Here is a 12,878-nt window from a genome sequence, read left to right as displayed (position 1 = left end):
ATGACGATCTCTCTACGCGAGCGAACACCGACGCAAACAGAGCCCATTCGGGTGTTCAGCGGCAACAACAAGTTGCCTTTTTTGCGGCTCCGTGGCGCCAAGCAATGTCCAAGTGTACCGGTCGGATGGTACAAGTGTGAATTTGGCGCCAAAAGCCCACGACCAATCACAGCACGCGGCTGGTAGTCCCACGCGTCTTCTTCCATTCCTTCGCACTCGCACCATGAGCTACCACCGGCGCGACTACGGCGGGTCCTCCTCGCGCTACGCCAACGGCGGCGCCTTCTCCATCCCGGACTCGGACTTCCAGCGGGACTCGACGCTCAAGCGCCGGCGCCAGCTGTCGCCGCCACGCCCCGTGCACCCGCAGCCGTCGCGCCGCGCCCCGCCGCCTCCGCCTGCTGCGGACGGGGCCATCACCATGCGCGCGCGGTCCAAGTCCAAGTCCCGCGCGCGCGTCATGGCCCGCAAGACGCCGGGCCAGGAGTTCATCGCGCTGGGCAGCAACCGCGTGGGCAGCGCCTCGACGCTCAACACGAACAAGGCCAGCTACTACCGGCCGCCCGTGGCCGAGTCCTACCAGCCCCCTCCTCCGCCGCCTGCTGCTGCAAGCAGTAGAGCGCGCTCTCGCTCGCCCAACGTGCGCGCGAGTCGGTGGGATGCGGCTGCGCCTCAGGCTGCGGCCACGGGACGGCGCAACCCGTCGCCTATTTCCACTCGCACGCGCTCCAAATCCGTCACTAGGGAGAAGGAGGACACGGTCGCGGCCATCCGACGCAGCCAGCGGGAGCGCTCCAAGTCGGCGGCGAGACGCAGCGGCGGCACGCCCTTGATGTCGCGTAAGGAGGCGGCCTACAGCAGCAGCAACGGCCGAGACGTGGAGAGCAGCGAGTCCCGTCGCTCCGGGAAGAAGCGCGAGCGCTCCAAGTCCAAGACACGCGAGCGCTCCAAGTCCAAAGCACGCGAGCGAGAGCGCGGCAGGGACCGCCAGCGGTCTCCGAGTCGGGATCGCCGCTCGCGTCGCTCGAAGACGGCGGATTCCAGTGACGACGAAGAGAAACGGGCGAGACCCTCGTCCTCACGCGGTAGGAAGTCGAGCCTGCAGGAGATCGAGGACGCCATTGCAGACACGGAGCGCGAGCTTCGGCCGAGGAAGAAGGAGCTCGATGAGTTGCAGGAGCAGTTAGAGAAGCTGAAGAAGCGCTTCGAAGCTAAGGAGCTGGAGGTCTACGACCTTCAGGTCGAGCTCAATGCGCTGCGAATGCGTCGGGAGCGGCGTCTTCCCTCGCACCGGAGCGAGAGCAGCCGGAAAGAGAGTCGAGAAGAAAAGTCCTCGAGAAGATCCAGGAGCACAAGCAAGCGACGTGAAAGTCGGCGGTCGAGTAGCCGCACGCGCGCCTCCAAGCGCCCGTGCATCGTGGATGAAGAAGACGAGGATAGTGATGATGACGAGGTTGTTATTATGGATCCTAGCGAGGTGAAGAAAGAGCTGGAGAGCAGTGCCACCACAGCGAAGAGCACGGTGGTGCCGGTTGAGGAAACGATGCCCGACAACTTTTGGGGTCGCTCACACACACCCAAGCTGCTCGCAAATCACCGCTTCCGCGCCATCCCGGACGGCAGCATTCGCAAGGGCCGCCACCTGGCGTTTAACCCGATCCAGCCCCAGATTTTCGCCACGAGTCCTGATGAGGGTGGCCTTATCCTGTGGAGTTACCAGCGCCAAGACCAAGACATCGCAAAGGTGGTGACTCTGATGCCAGCATCTTTCCGCCGGGAGAATCCCTGTGCGGAGGCCATCTCGTGGAGTCCCGATGGAAACCGCATGGCTATGGCGTTCCGGGATCCTGTCGATGGAAAGGGTGAGTTTTGCATTGTGCAGCTCCATCAGTTAAAACTCGAAGACAGCGATACGCCGCAGCCGTTGCCGCGTGATCGTCTTACCTCGAAACGCACTACCCTGCATCAACGAGGTGTTTCTGCGATCGACTGGCTGCCGACTGGGTTTGGACCGGAGACCACAAGCCGCCAAGTGATTACAACCGGTAGCTCCGACCACGCCGTTGTGCTGTGGGAAGAACACGAAGATGCCAGGAAGGGTGGACTGGACTTGAAGTGGAACGTGCTGCACCGCGACCACCGCAGTGAAGTCCGATCGCTCTGCGTGCACTCGAAGCGCGACTGTTTGTACACGGGTGGCCTGGATGGCCTAATGATTCGATATGATCTGAACAAGGGCCGCGCCCAAACCGTTATCGAGCGCCGCAAGCCGAACATCTCCAAGATCAACGCGGTGCTGGAGCACCCGCACAACCCGAACCTGCTTTTGGTCAGCTGTGTGGAGCAGAGCAACCACAACTTGTTGCTGCATGATCTCCGCCAGCGCTACGACCCCAACGGGATGTCGCTGACGTGGCAGGGTGGTGCCATGAGTCAGTACGTTGTGCCGAGGTGGTCGCCTGCAGGCTATCACGTGTCGTGCGGCAGCAAGACGGGTGTGGTGAACATCTGGGACGTGCGCATGCGCGGCGAAAACTACCCTGCAGTGCTGCCGCAGCAGTCTCTTCGCGTCCACCGTAAGTGTCTGCATTCGGGGCCCTATGTGCCGTTCGTTTTTGCTTACCATTTTTGCGTGTCGTTTCCTCTTCTCCTGCACAGACAAAACGGTTCTCCACGCGACTTGGCACCCACGCTACGACGCCATGTTCAGCGTTTCGCACGACCGCACGCTGGGGTTGCTCACATTCCGATAAGCAGGGAAGGCGTTAGGCGGAACAACGCATTAGTTTGATTTAGTTAGTTAGGGACTGCGGATCACAGCGCCTTCGGGTTGCCAGAGCGAAGTTTTGTGCGCTCGGCGTTCGCTCGGCGTTCGCTCGGCGCCCCAAACCAAAAACAAGGCCGCTGTATGTTTTAGCGAGTAGAAGCGGATGGGATTCAGCACTGAATGCCATCCAGAGCCTTGGTCCAACTGTTGCATGCAAGCGTAGTCATCAATGACAAAGAGTTGCCGCCGAAATGCAAGCTGATGTATCCATTAAGCGTGAGGTTTTGCTGCATCCCCACCAGCAAGGACCTGGATGTGCCCATGGGAATGACGCCGGTCTGTCGCCTGCCAAGTGAACCATGACATCACTTTTCACTTGAGGTGAGTATGCAGGATCGTGGCGGATACCCTCGATCGTGCACGATTGTTTGTCTTAGATTGCTCCGAAAATGGCGATCCTCGCACACCCAACGTGGGGCCAGCAGCCAGCGCTTCTCAACACGAAGCACGAGGTGAGCTCCATTCACAGTTTTGACCCTTAGCCAGCAGAAGCGGAAGCAGAGATGGCGTCGGAGCTGCTGCAGAGTTACTACGAGTGGGCGAATGCCACCGAGATCAAGGTGCTCGACTGGGTGGACCCCGAAGGCGGCTGGAAGGTCCACCCCATGGCGGACTACCCGCTCGCCAACTTCGCCAGCGTGTTCGCCATCTGCGTCGGCTACCTGCTCTTCGTCATCTTCGGCACGGTGCGTGCTTGCTGGCTGTCTGCCTGGCTGGCCGTCTGTAGTCCTAGTAAATCACTAACTTGACTGTTGCTGTCGCTGTCGCCGCCTGCAGGCCCTGATGAAGATGGGCATCCCCGCCATCAAGACGAGCCCCATCCAGTTCATCTACAACCCCATCCAGGTCATCGCCTGCTCCTACATGTTCGTGGAGACCGCCATCCAGGCCTACCGCAATGGGTACTCGCCAGCTCCGTGCAACGCCTTCAAGACGGACGCGCCCGTCATGGGCAACGTGCTCTACCTGTTCTACCTGTCCAAGATGCTGGACCTGTGCGACACCTTCTTCATCGTCGTGGGCAAGAAATGGCGCCAGCTCTCGTTCCTGCACGTGTACCACCACCTCTCGGTGCTGCTCATGTACTACATCGTCTTCCGCGTGGCGCAGGACGGCGACTCGTACGCGTCCGTCGTGCTCAACGGCTTCGTGCACACCATCATGTACACGTACTACTTCGTGAGCGCGCACACGCGGGACATTTGGTGGAAGCGCTACCTGACGCTCATTCAGTTGGTGCAGTTCGTGACCATGAACGTGCAGGGCTACCTCATGTACTCGCGCCAGTGCCCAGGCATGCCGCCCAAGATCCCGCTCATCTATCTGGCCTACGTGCAGTCGCTCTTCTGGCTGTTCGTCAACTTCTACGTGCGCTCGTACGTGCTCGCCCCCAAGAAGACCAAGGCGTCCCCGGCCAAGAAGAACCTCTAAGGCGGGCGCCGCTTCTTGTACGAGCTCATACAGTCGTAGTAGTAGGCGCATGCAATGAAAGATGTCCAATTAATGCAGCGTGTTCAACGTGCTATCTTAACGCCATACAAGCAGCGATACAGTGTACAAGTAGTCTATTGGTCCATAGCTGGCCACGGTGCGTCCGCAGATGTCCTCCGCCATCGCCGTGAGCGCCACGCACGTTGCTGCAGCGCCACGCGCCAAGCCGCCACCACCAGCAGCACCGGTGGCCACCACCAGAACCCGCTGTCCCATGTTAAACAGCGCTTGCTTCCTTGGTGGCCCCGCAGCAAGCTTCGATGTTGTTGAGATAGGCGGCGCGTGCCGCCATATCCATCGGCCGTCTGCCTGTCCTCTGCATGGTTGGGTGGCCCCGGTCGCTTTAACATGGGCGCTGCGTCATCGCGGGGCGCAAACGGCTGAGCCTGCCGCTTCAAGATGGCGATGACAGCGGCGCGCTCGGGCCAGAGATGGCGCATGACATCATAACTCGGCGTCGAAATTCATCGACTTTCCCTGTCAAAGGCGATTCACTCGGTCCCAGTATGCTCGACGATGGGTACGTAGACCGACCACCGCAAACGATGGTGCTTCGAGCTTGACACGCAAAGCGAAGCGAAATGCTGACCCCACGCTGTTGGCGGCGCAGGAAGCTCATTCGCGCTTTTGCCGGTTCGCCTCCAGACTCCCAGACACACGAAGCACTCGCGAGCACCATGTCGGCCGACCTGCTGCAGAGCTACTACGACTGGACCAACGCCACCGAGGCCAAGCTGCTCGACTGGGTGGACCCCGAAGGCGGCTGGAAGGTCCACCCCATGGCCGACTACCCGCTCGCCAACTTCGCCAGCGTCTACGCCATCTGCGTCGGCTACCTGCTCTTCGTCATCTTCGGCACGGTGCGTGCTTGCTGGCTGTCTGCCTGGCTGGCCGTCTGTAGTCCTAGTAAATCACTAACTTGACTGTTGCTGTCGCTGTCGCCGCCTGCAGGCCCTGATGAAGATGGGCATCCCCGCCATCAAGACGAGCCCCATCCAGTTCATCTACAACCCCATCCAGGTCATCGCCTGCTCCTACATGTGCGTGGAGGCCGCCATCCAGGCCTACCGCAACGGCTACAGCGCGGCGCCCTGCAACGCCTTCAAGGCGGACGCGCCCGTCATGGGCAACGTGCTCTACCTGTTCTACCTGTCCAAGATGCTGGACCTGTGCGACACGGTCTTCATCATCCTCGGCAAGAAGTGGAAGCAGCTCTCCATCCTGCACGTGTACCACCACCTGACCGTGCTCTTCGTCTACTACGTGACGTTCCGCGCCGCCCAGGACGGCGACTCGTACGCCACCATCGTGCTCAACGGCTTCGTGCACACCATCATGTACACGTACTACTTCGTGAGCGCGCACACGCGCAACATTTGGTGGAAGAAGTACCTCACGCGCATCCAGCTCATCCAGTTCGTGACCATGAACGTGCAGGGCTACCTGACGTACTCGCGCCAGTGCCCGGGCATGCCCCCCAAGGTGCCGCTCATGTACCTCGTGTACGTGCAGTCGCTCTTCTGGCTCTTCATGAACTTCTACATCCGCGCGTACGTCTTCGGCCCCAAGAAGCCCGCCGTCGAGGACGCCAAGAAGAAGCTCTAAGCGGTGGGCGCGCAGTAAAGTAGTCCCCCCGCCCCCAAATGTAGTAGTTTCCTCCCTCCATCCTCTTCCAGCTCGCTTTGCAAAGGATATAAGTAGCGACGGCCCCAAACGCAGTGCGGGGCGCCCTCAAATACATCCCGGCTGAAAGCTTTAGTAGCGTACTGTGTGCTGTAGCTGGTGGTGCTGTCCAGCACGTTGAAGTGGACAGCTGGGTGTTTCGCTTTTCGTAGTGTTCGTGTGGTGTGCACAGCAGTGATTTAGACAAATCACTACATGTTGACTGAAACACGGCGTTTTACAAACGTATCCGCTCATCTAATCGACAGCATTTCAGTTTCCATGCAAGCATGACGCTCTGCTGGTCGGCAGCACTCTTCCCTTGCAGCGCCTGGCCAGTTATCCCGCCATTATCGAAACCGCCCTCCCTCCCCCAAGTCCACGCCTCTTCTCCCTTGCTGTTACAGTCATGGCCGCCGCTCCGCCGCCCGCGCAGGACGAGAACGAGATGGAGACGCCGTACAAGGCCACCACGCCCGTGTGGAACGTCAAGGCCACCATCGTCAAGTACCGCGTGGCGCTGGCCGCCGTGCTGGTCGTGCTCGTCGCGGTGGTCGTCCTGGCCGCGTGCGGCGTCTTCTCCTCTTCTTCCTCTTCGGACGACTCCTCGTCGGCCTCCGCCGCCTCCAACGGCAACGTGACCATCTACCACGCCGGCTCGCTGGTCGGTCTCATGGACGACAAGCTGGCGCCGGCCTTCACGGCCGCCACGGGCGTCGCCACGTCGCTGCTGGCCAAGGGCTCCGTCAAGCTGGCCAACCTCATCGTCAACGGCAGCCAGGCCGACGTGTTCATCAGCGCCGACGCGTCCGTCAACTCGGAGCTGCTCATGGGCGACGCCAACGACAACCTCATCTCGTGGTACATCACCTTCGGCGAGACGTCCATCGGCCTCGGTTACTACCCGGAGTCCCCGTACGCCGACGTCTTCGCGGCGGTGGAGAACGGCTCGCTGCTCTGGTACGAGGCGCTGCTGCAGAACCCCGGCATGAAGCTCGGCCGCACCGACCCCGATGCCGACCCCAAGGGCTACCGCACCGTCATGATGTTCGAGCTGGCCGAGCAATACTACAACACCACTGGCCTGGTGTCGGGGATCTTGGGCAGCGCGACCAACAGAGACCAGATCTTCTCGGAGGAGAACCTGGAGACGTATCTGTCGTCCGGGGACCTGGACGTCGGCTTCTTCTACGCCGTGGAGGCCGGCAGCTTGAGCGGCATCAACTTCATCACACTGCCGGAGGAGATCAACATGGGCAACCCAGCTCACGACGACGAGTACGCCACCGTGTCCTACACCAACTCGGAGACGGGGACGGTCTACAACGGATCGGCGTCCATCTACACGGTGACGATCCTCAACAACGCCACGCACATGTCGGAGGCGGAGGAGTTCGTGGCCTACTTGCTGTCCTCTGACGGGCAGACAATCTTGACGGAGCAAGGAATGCAGGCGGCTAACCTCACTGCCTATGGGGACGCCTCGGCCATCCCCTCGACGATTGCAACGTACCTGTCGTGATGAAAATACGGAGACTCTTGCAACGCGGAAAGATTAAGCATGTTGCACCGGCCTCGTTGTAAAACTGAAATCAAGTATTACTGTGGTTCAACTTTTCGTGTTCTTTGGGGATTTACGCTTTGTGGTTCTCGTTATCGGCACAACATGTATACTACAGTGTAGATCATGCTTGGAGCTGAAGAGCTGGTATCCTGATGAGCCTCTTCCTAGGTGGGAAGGTTATCTAGCTATGCGCTAGATCTGTTTCGGACCACGGTGTCGCTGCTGGCTATTGGCAGAGAAGTTCGACTCACTTCTTTCGGACATGTTGGTGGTGATCCGATTCGGAGATATGGGGGTGGGGGGGGGGGGGGGTCTCGACTGCAACGATGAATCATCGGAGATAAATTCCTCCAGTGAGAGTCTTCGTGGCGCTCGAATTGTTTGTTAGCAACTTTCCAGTCATAACTTGGATGATGACATGCGTTGGCTGGAGGAGGAGACTCATGGCCGTTGTTCGAATGTGGCATACTTCTTCAGCAATGGGTGGTGCCCTCCTGTTCGGACGCTGCTCTGATTTTCGTGCCAGATTCACCTTGTGCCGGAACGCGAAGAGGGCGATCTCATCTAGCCAAGCTTCGTCGTCTTGAGGTTGTGGGGAGTACGGATGTGGAGGTTCAAGCGATTCAGGCGCGCGAGCAGCAACGGTGAGGTCGGTAGCGGCGTAGTCTCGGTCTTCGAATTCGGACGGCCTCGACCAAAACTCGCTGATGTCACTGTAGATGGAGTTTTTGTCGCTGAAGTCGTCGTTGGTGCTGATACAACTCCCGCCATCTTCACACTCGGGCTCGTCGTGGGATGTCAGCGAACTGGTGTTGTTTGGTGGAGTGGCAAAGTAGTCAAGACTGCCCCATGTCCGCCAGCTCGCGAGAATGTCGAGTTCGGTTAGGGACGATGGGCCTCCAGCCTCTAGCATGGGAACCTCTTCAATTGACACGCTGTCACGTTCTACCTCCGACACCGTCTCGAGCGTAGTTGTGTGCTTGGATTGTGTGGTATGGTGTCTTGCCGAACGGACTGGAGCAAGAGGTACCTGGTGTGTCGGCGCGTCCACAACCGCGAATTTGAGCGGGGTGAAAGCGTCCTGGAGCGCCGCCCACCATGTTCCGTACACGGCACTTGTCGGAGCACGCAGCGTCACGCGTTGGCGCGACGAACCGTAGTAGATACCGAGTTGGTAGTGGCGGGCCTCTTTCTCCGACACAGAGGCGAGACTGCATAACTGGTATTTATGGTTCAAAGGGATTCGCAATTTACCCCCGAAGAGCTTTGGGCGAGCGATGGTCAAGAGTCCTCCCTGATAAGGATCAAGCGTGAGCGACACAATTACCCTGTGCCTAGCGTTGCCGAAAGAACAGACAACAATGGTGAGTGGTGCCCATGAGCTGTTTGATCTCAGTTTTGATCAAAATGCTAGTTACTCACCAGAAAAGTCCACACGTCCGTATCTCCATCACACAACGAAGAGTTTGCGAAGCACTCATGTTGTGCTTGCTGTGCTTAGTGCGGTAAGCTGTTGTTGCTCGAGTGCTTTTCGATCTTGTATTGTGCTGAGTGCTATGGCGCAAATCAACAAATGAAGAGAGGTGAAGACTGCCGCACTTCTGACTCGTGGCAGGTTTATCGGGGTTTAGAAAAGTAGGCTAAGTATTAAATAAAAGTTCGGTAGCACTGCTGCGCTGCTGAAATCCAGTGATGACTGCACACAGCGAAGTTTAACAGACCTTTTAAATAGCAGAATTGAGGACCAGCACCAGTTTTGGTGTTTCCTTGCTGCGGATTTTTCAGCTTTTGTACATATCACGAGCGATTGCATGTAGTTGAAGATGCATGTGAGCATCGAGCGCTGTGCTTGAGCTGGTCAATTGATGTAGTTGTGAGCCACAGCACAAATGTGTGAATGTATATCGCTAGTTGAGCTGCACTATTAGACAGCACTTGGTAAAGACGACACCTCTGGGACAGGGCGATGGACAGATATTTTCTGCCCGCAACGCGGTTGCAGCTGTGCTCTGACGCGTTCGCGTTGCCCCGTGCGCGGAGTCCTGGCTAGTTGCCCTGCTGGAGCTTGAGTCTAAAGGGAGGCGGCAGGCTCGACTACAGTTGAAATAGATCTTGAAAGGACGCGAGAGAGGAATGGATACCTTGAACTGTTTATGTTCGTCTACACATGATATGTAGACGAGGTGTAACGGGCATTTCGGTGGTACAGTTCAGCAAAAGTGAGAATTGAAGTGCAACAAAACTGTACGCGGCAGTCAGAGACACAGGGTGCATAGCTCACTCAGGTTTGTTTGATCGTCCACCACAGCCTTGAGCCCGTTTAGCCTTCGTGAAGACGTAGTGGCTAAATGGGCTCAAAGAGAGTCGACGGCTCCGCAATCTTTCGATCTTTAGCGCGCATGGCCACGGTCTCTACAAACCAAAACAGCTGCGGTCTCTGCTTGTGCGTCATCTTGACTTACACGCCGCACTGAAGCGAAAGATTCAGTCGGCTGCCTTTTGTATGGCTCAGTGGACGCATTGGCGGTAGTTTTACAGTCCTCTTCGTCATTCTCCGATTTGCGTCGCAGTAGAATAATAGGACAGCACTAACTTACAGCCAGTGCGGGCCCTAGCAACATGACCGTTTTACCTGATCTTCGTTGTGTTATGAAGATCCGTACTTGCGGGCCTTTCTGGTGCGGTTTGCTTGTGATGGTCTTTCCTGAGGGTTTGTCTCGCTAGAGCCTTCATTCGTGCTGACGAGCCATTGCGCTGTGTGTCCCTGCTTCTTGTTCTGCTTGCCTCGCAGGCACAAGGCCGCCGTCTCGCTCTCGTACCCGAGAGACAAAGCGCACCAAGGCCTGCTAACCATCGACCGCCCCAAGGCCATCGGAGGAGCCTTGGAGATCCCCCTGGACCGCTGTGATCGCATGCCCACACTCGTCTTCGCGTCGGAGAAAGACCAGTACCGCCGACAGTTCTCCGTTTGCTACGGCGTCTGGCGCCGCTGTGTGACTCTGCGTGTAGCCACTGACGCGATCTACAGGGCGTGGTGGGCGGCACTAGAGACTGCGTACATGTCGCTCCATCTGAAGCAAATCACACGGACTCTCGCGACGAATTGCAACGAAGTGGAACTGGAGGAAACGCCCAAGGTGGACGCCGTGATGAATAATTTCCCTCTACTGGAGGTGTCGACTCCGACGTCCGCTGTTGAGATCAACTGCCGCGATGGTTGGCAGCTTGGTGAAGACCCCGACGAACTTGTTGTCGTTGGATCAGCTGGAGAGCTCAAGGTCGACGCGACGCCGGTCGTCTGTCCAAATGACGAGCACAGTATTAGCAGTCAGGCCGTGCTCGGAGTCGCAGCTAGCTACGGCTACCATAGCGACCGCGACGGTGCCAGTAGCTGCATCGGCAGCGACGTCCTGGACTTCCTCCCCGGTGATCTCCGCGATATCATGGAAAACTACTCCAGTGATAGCGCAAATAGCTACAGTACCACCAGTAGCCTCACCAGCAGTGTCCGCGACCATCTCCCGAGTGGAGTCCTCGATCTTCTCGACAATTGCCCCATTCGAACGAATCAAGCCCAGAACAACCAAAGCTGTGGTTTCGATTTGTTTGACGGCGGCCACACTCGACGCAGGGAGAACCTGTTGTACCGTGGATACCACCGCGAAAGCAAGAGCGCGAAGCTTAGCAGCGGCGGCAGCGACGCATCTGTTGGCGGGAGCATGGCACAAACGGAAGATACCACGACTGTGTCGGCCATCACTTCGAGCACCGGCCGCGACGCGCTCGATGATGCGCTATCCGCAATTGGAGCAGGTGAGAGTACGACGGACGATTCACTCGTACTGCCTGGTGGCAGTGTATCCACACCTTTCCAGCGCCTGCTCCTGCGTCAGCAATGGCGAGCAAGGATGAACGCGCGGGGAACCGTTGATGCCGATACGAGTCGCTCTCCCAGTACTTATGGCGTCAGTACCACTGGACTTGACAGGACCTCCGCGCCCAAACCTCACCCTGCAGATAGTGAGCGGCCCAAAAGTCTCACCATAGGTCGGATCGACAAAGCTCGCGTCGAGGAAATTGAGGAATTCGCGTCGCGTCGCGTGTCGGGTTCCGCCCGTGCTTTCAAGAAAACGATCGTGGTTGAGCGTATCACCAAGGCCTGGACGGATGTTGCGCGCTTTGCGTTCCGTCCGGACGCCGATTATGCCCAAACTACAAACCGCGCGAAGAAGACGCACAGCTCGACCGCACACGGCTACAATTAACCAGAGAGAGCGTGGTGCGAGACATCTCCAATGAAAATCTACCGTAAACTCCGTCCGAATATCAAGGGCCACCACCAGCGCCGGCAGTTCGGAGACCGCGTAGACTCATATCGTGCCTATATTTCAGTTCTCGAATTTTGTCAACTTTTCGTGTTTTATTTGCTCGGTAATCTGCTACCACTATTCTCAATGAGAATTTATCATATTCGCATCGGGTCACCGTATGTATTTGAATTTCCATTCGCAAGACATCTGCGAGTAGCCACGCCGAGTTCGTCTATCTGCTACACGATTTTCATGGGGCAAAGCAATTCATTCGCAGGTTAGGAGCCGATTGCCTTACAAGTCGTAGGCTTGTTTGAGGCGCCCTGGGTTGTGGTCGAGGTGGGTAGCTCGCGAGAGTCGTTCCCCGAACGCGAAAATCTGCGAATGACTGTCCGAATAGTACACTGCCTACGGTAATTAGTCTGCTAGACTAGTTTTGATCGAATGGTTCATTGCTCTTAGACAATAAATAGTCTGACCTAGACTATATTTTTGCTAAGACTACTTATGAAGCAACACACACGAAAGAGTCTTACTCGGAGTTTTCATCGACCGACTTACTTAAGTACCTTCGCGGTGTTTCGCAATACAGTAATATCTTGAAGATGCGGGTAGAGCTGGCCAACCGACCAGGTACCATCGATTCCAAGTGAAAGTCCGCATTGAATCATCGCCTTGCGCGCATAGGACATGCCATTTTTGTCCTTTTGAAGGTGACGGCTTTCACCGCCTCTGCAGCAAGCTGGAGGAAAACCTTTTCCCTGGATTTTGAACCACAAACAACAACAAAACTTGCAAAGGCGAAAAAGGTGTGATGGGTCAGTCGTGGTGATTAGAGCCTTGCACCCTTACCCGCATAACACAGGAGAGACTAATTTTGAAGTTGAAGTGGTCAGACTAATTATGAATTCTACAATTTGACCAGTACAATAAATAGTCTGACCAAGACTATTTTCGAACATAGACTATTTCCGCACACAGACTAATTACCGTTGGCAGTGTTACTAGGTACTCCAGTAATCCT

The 12,878-nt window shown here is 57.2% G+C and overlaps 4 protein-coding genes across 4 annotated transcripts; all 4 read left to right on the top strand.

Moving 5' to 3' along the window:
• Positions 1–223: 223 nt before the first annotated feature.
• Positions 224–2,753, top strand: PHYSODRAFT_494583 (hypothetical protein; the record flags this gene model as incomplete). The annotated part of the gene is made up of 3 exons (XM_009524903.1): positions 224–951; positions 1,069–2,576; positions 2,659–2,753. 3 exons carry the CDS (start codon positions 224–226, stop codon positions 2,751–2,753), a joined length of 2,331 nt encoding a protein of 776 aa, XP_009523198.1.
• Positions 2,754–3,472: 719 nt separating this feature from the next.
• PHYSODRAFT_354308 (hypothetical protein) lies at positions 3,473–6,073 on the top strand. The gene is made up of 2 exons (XM_009524902.1): positions 3,473–5,178; positions 5,270–6,073. Exons 1-2 carry the CDS (start codon positions 4,900–4,902, stop codon positions 5,921–5,923), a joined length of 933 nt encoding a protein of 310 aa, XP_009523197.1. The 5' UTR covers positions 3,473–4,899; the 3' UTR covers positions 5,924–6,073.
• Positions 6,074–6,389: 316 nt separating this feature from the next.
• Positions 6,390–7,502, top strand: PHYSODRAFT_245923 (hypothetical protein; the record flags this gene model as incomplete). Its single annotated transcript, XM_009524901.1, has 1 exon — positions 6,390–7,502. The coding sequence occupies one exon, from the start codon at positions 6,390–6,392 to the stop codon at positions 7,500–7,502; it is 1,113 nt and encodes a 370-aa protein (XP_009523196.1).
• A 2,661-nt stretch (positions 7,503–10,163) lies between these two features.
• Positions 10,164–11,809, top strand: PHYSODRAFT_298594 (hypothetical protein; the record flags this gene model as incomplete). The annotated part of the gene is made up of 3 exons (XM_009524900.1): positions 10,164–10,222; positions 10,336–11,357; positions 11,592–11,809. 3 exons carry the CDS (start codon positions 10,164–10,166, stop codon positions 11,807–11,809), a joined length of 1,299 nt encoding a protein of 432 aa, XP_009523195.1.
• Positions 11,810–12,878: the final 1,069 nt, after the last annotated feature.

The sequence above is a fragment of the Phytophthora sojae genome (assembly GCF_000149755.1).
Source record: "Phytophthora sojae unplaced genomic scaffold PHYSOscaffold_3, whole genome shotgun sequence".
Lineage (NCBI taxonomy): Eukaryota > Oomycota > Peronosporomycetes > Peronosporales > Peronosporaceae > Phytophthora > Phytophthora sojae.
The sequence above is the reverse complement of the archived record's forward strand: the minus strand, read 5'-3'. Positions and strand labels throughout refer to the sequence as shown.

Coding starts and splice junctions, on each gene's coding strand:
- PHYSODRAFT_354308 (XM_009524902.1), top strand. CDS start 4,900: ATGCTGACCCCACGCTGTTGGCGGCGCAGGAAGCTCATTCGCGCTTTT. Junction 5,179..5,269: donor TCTTCGTCATCTTCGGCACG/GTGCGTGCTTGC, acceptor CGCCGCCTGCAG/GCCCTGATGAAGATGGGCAT.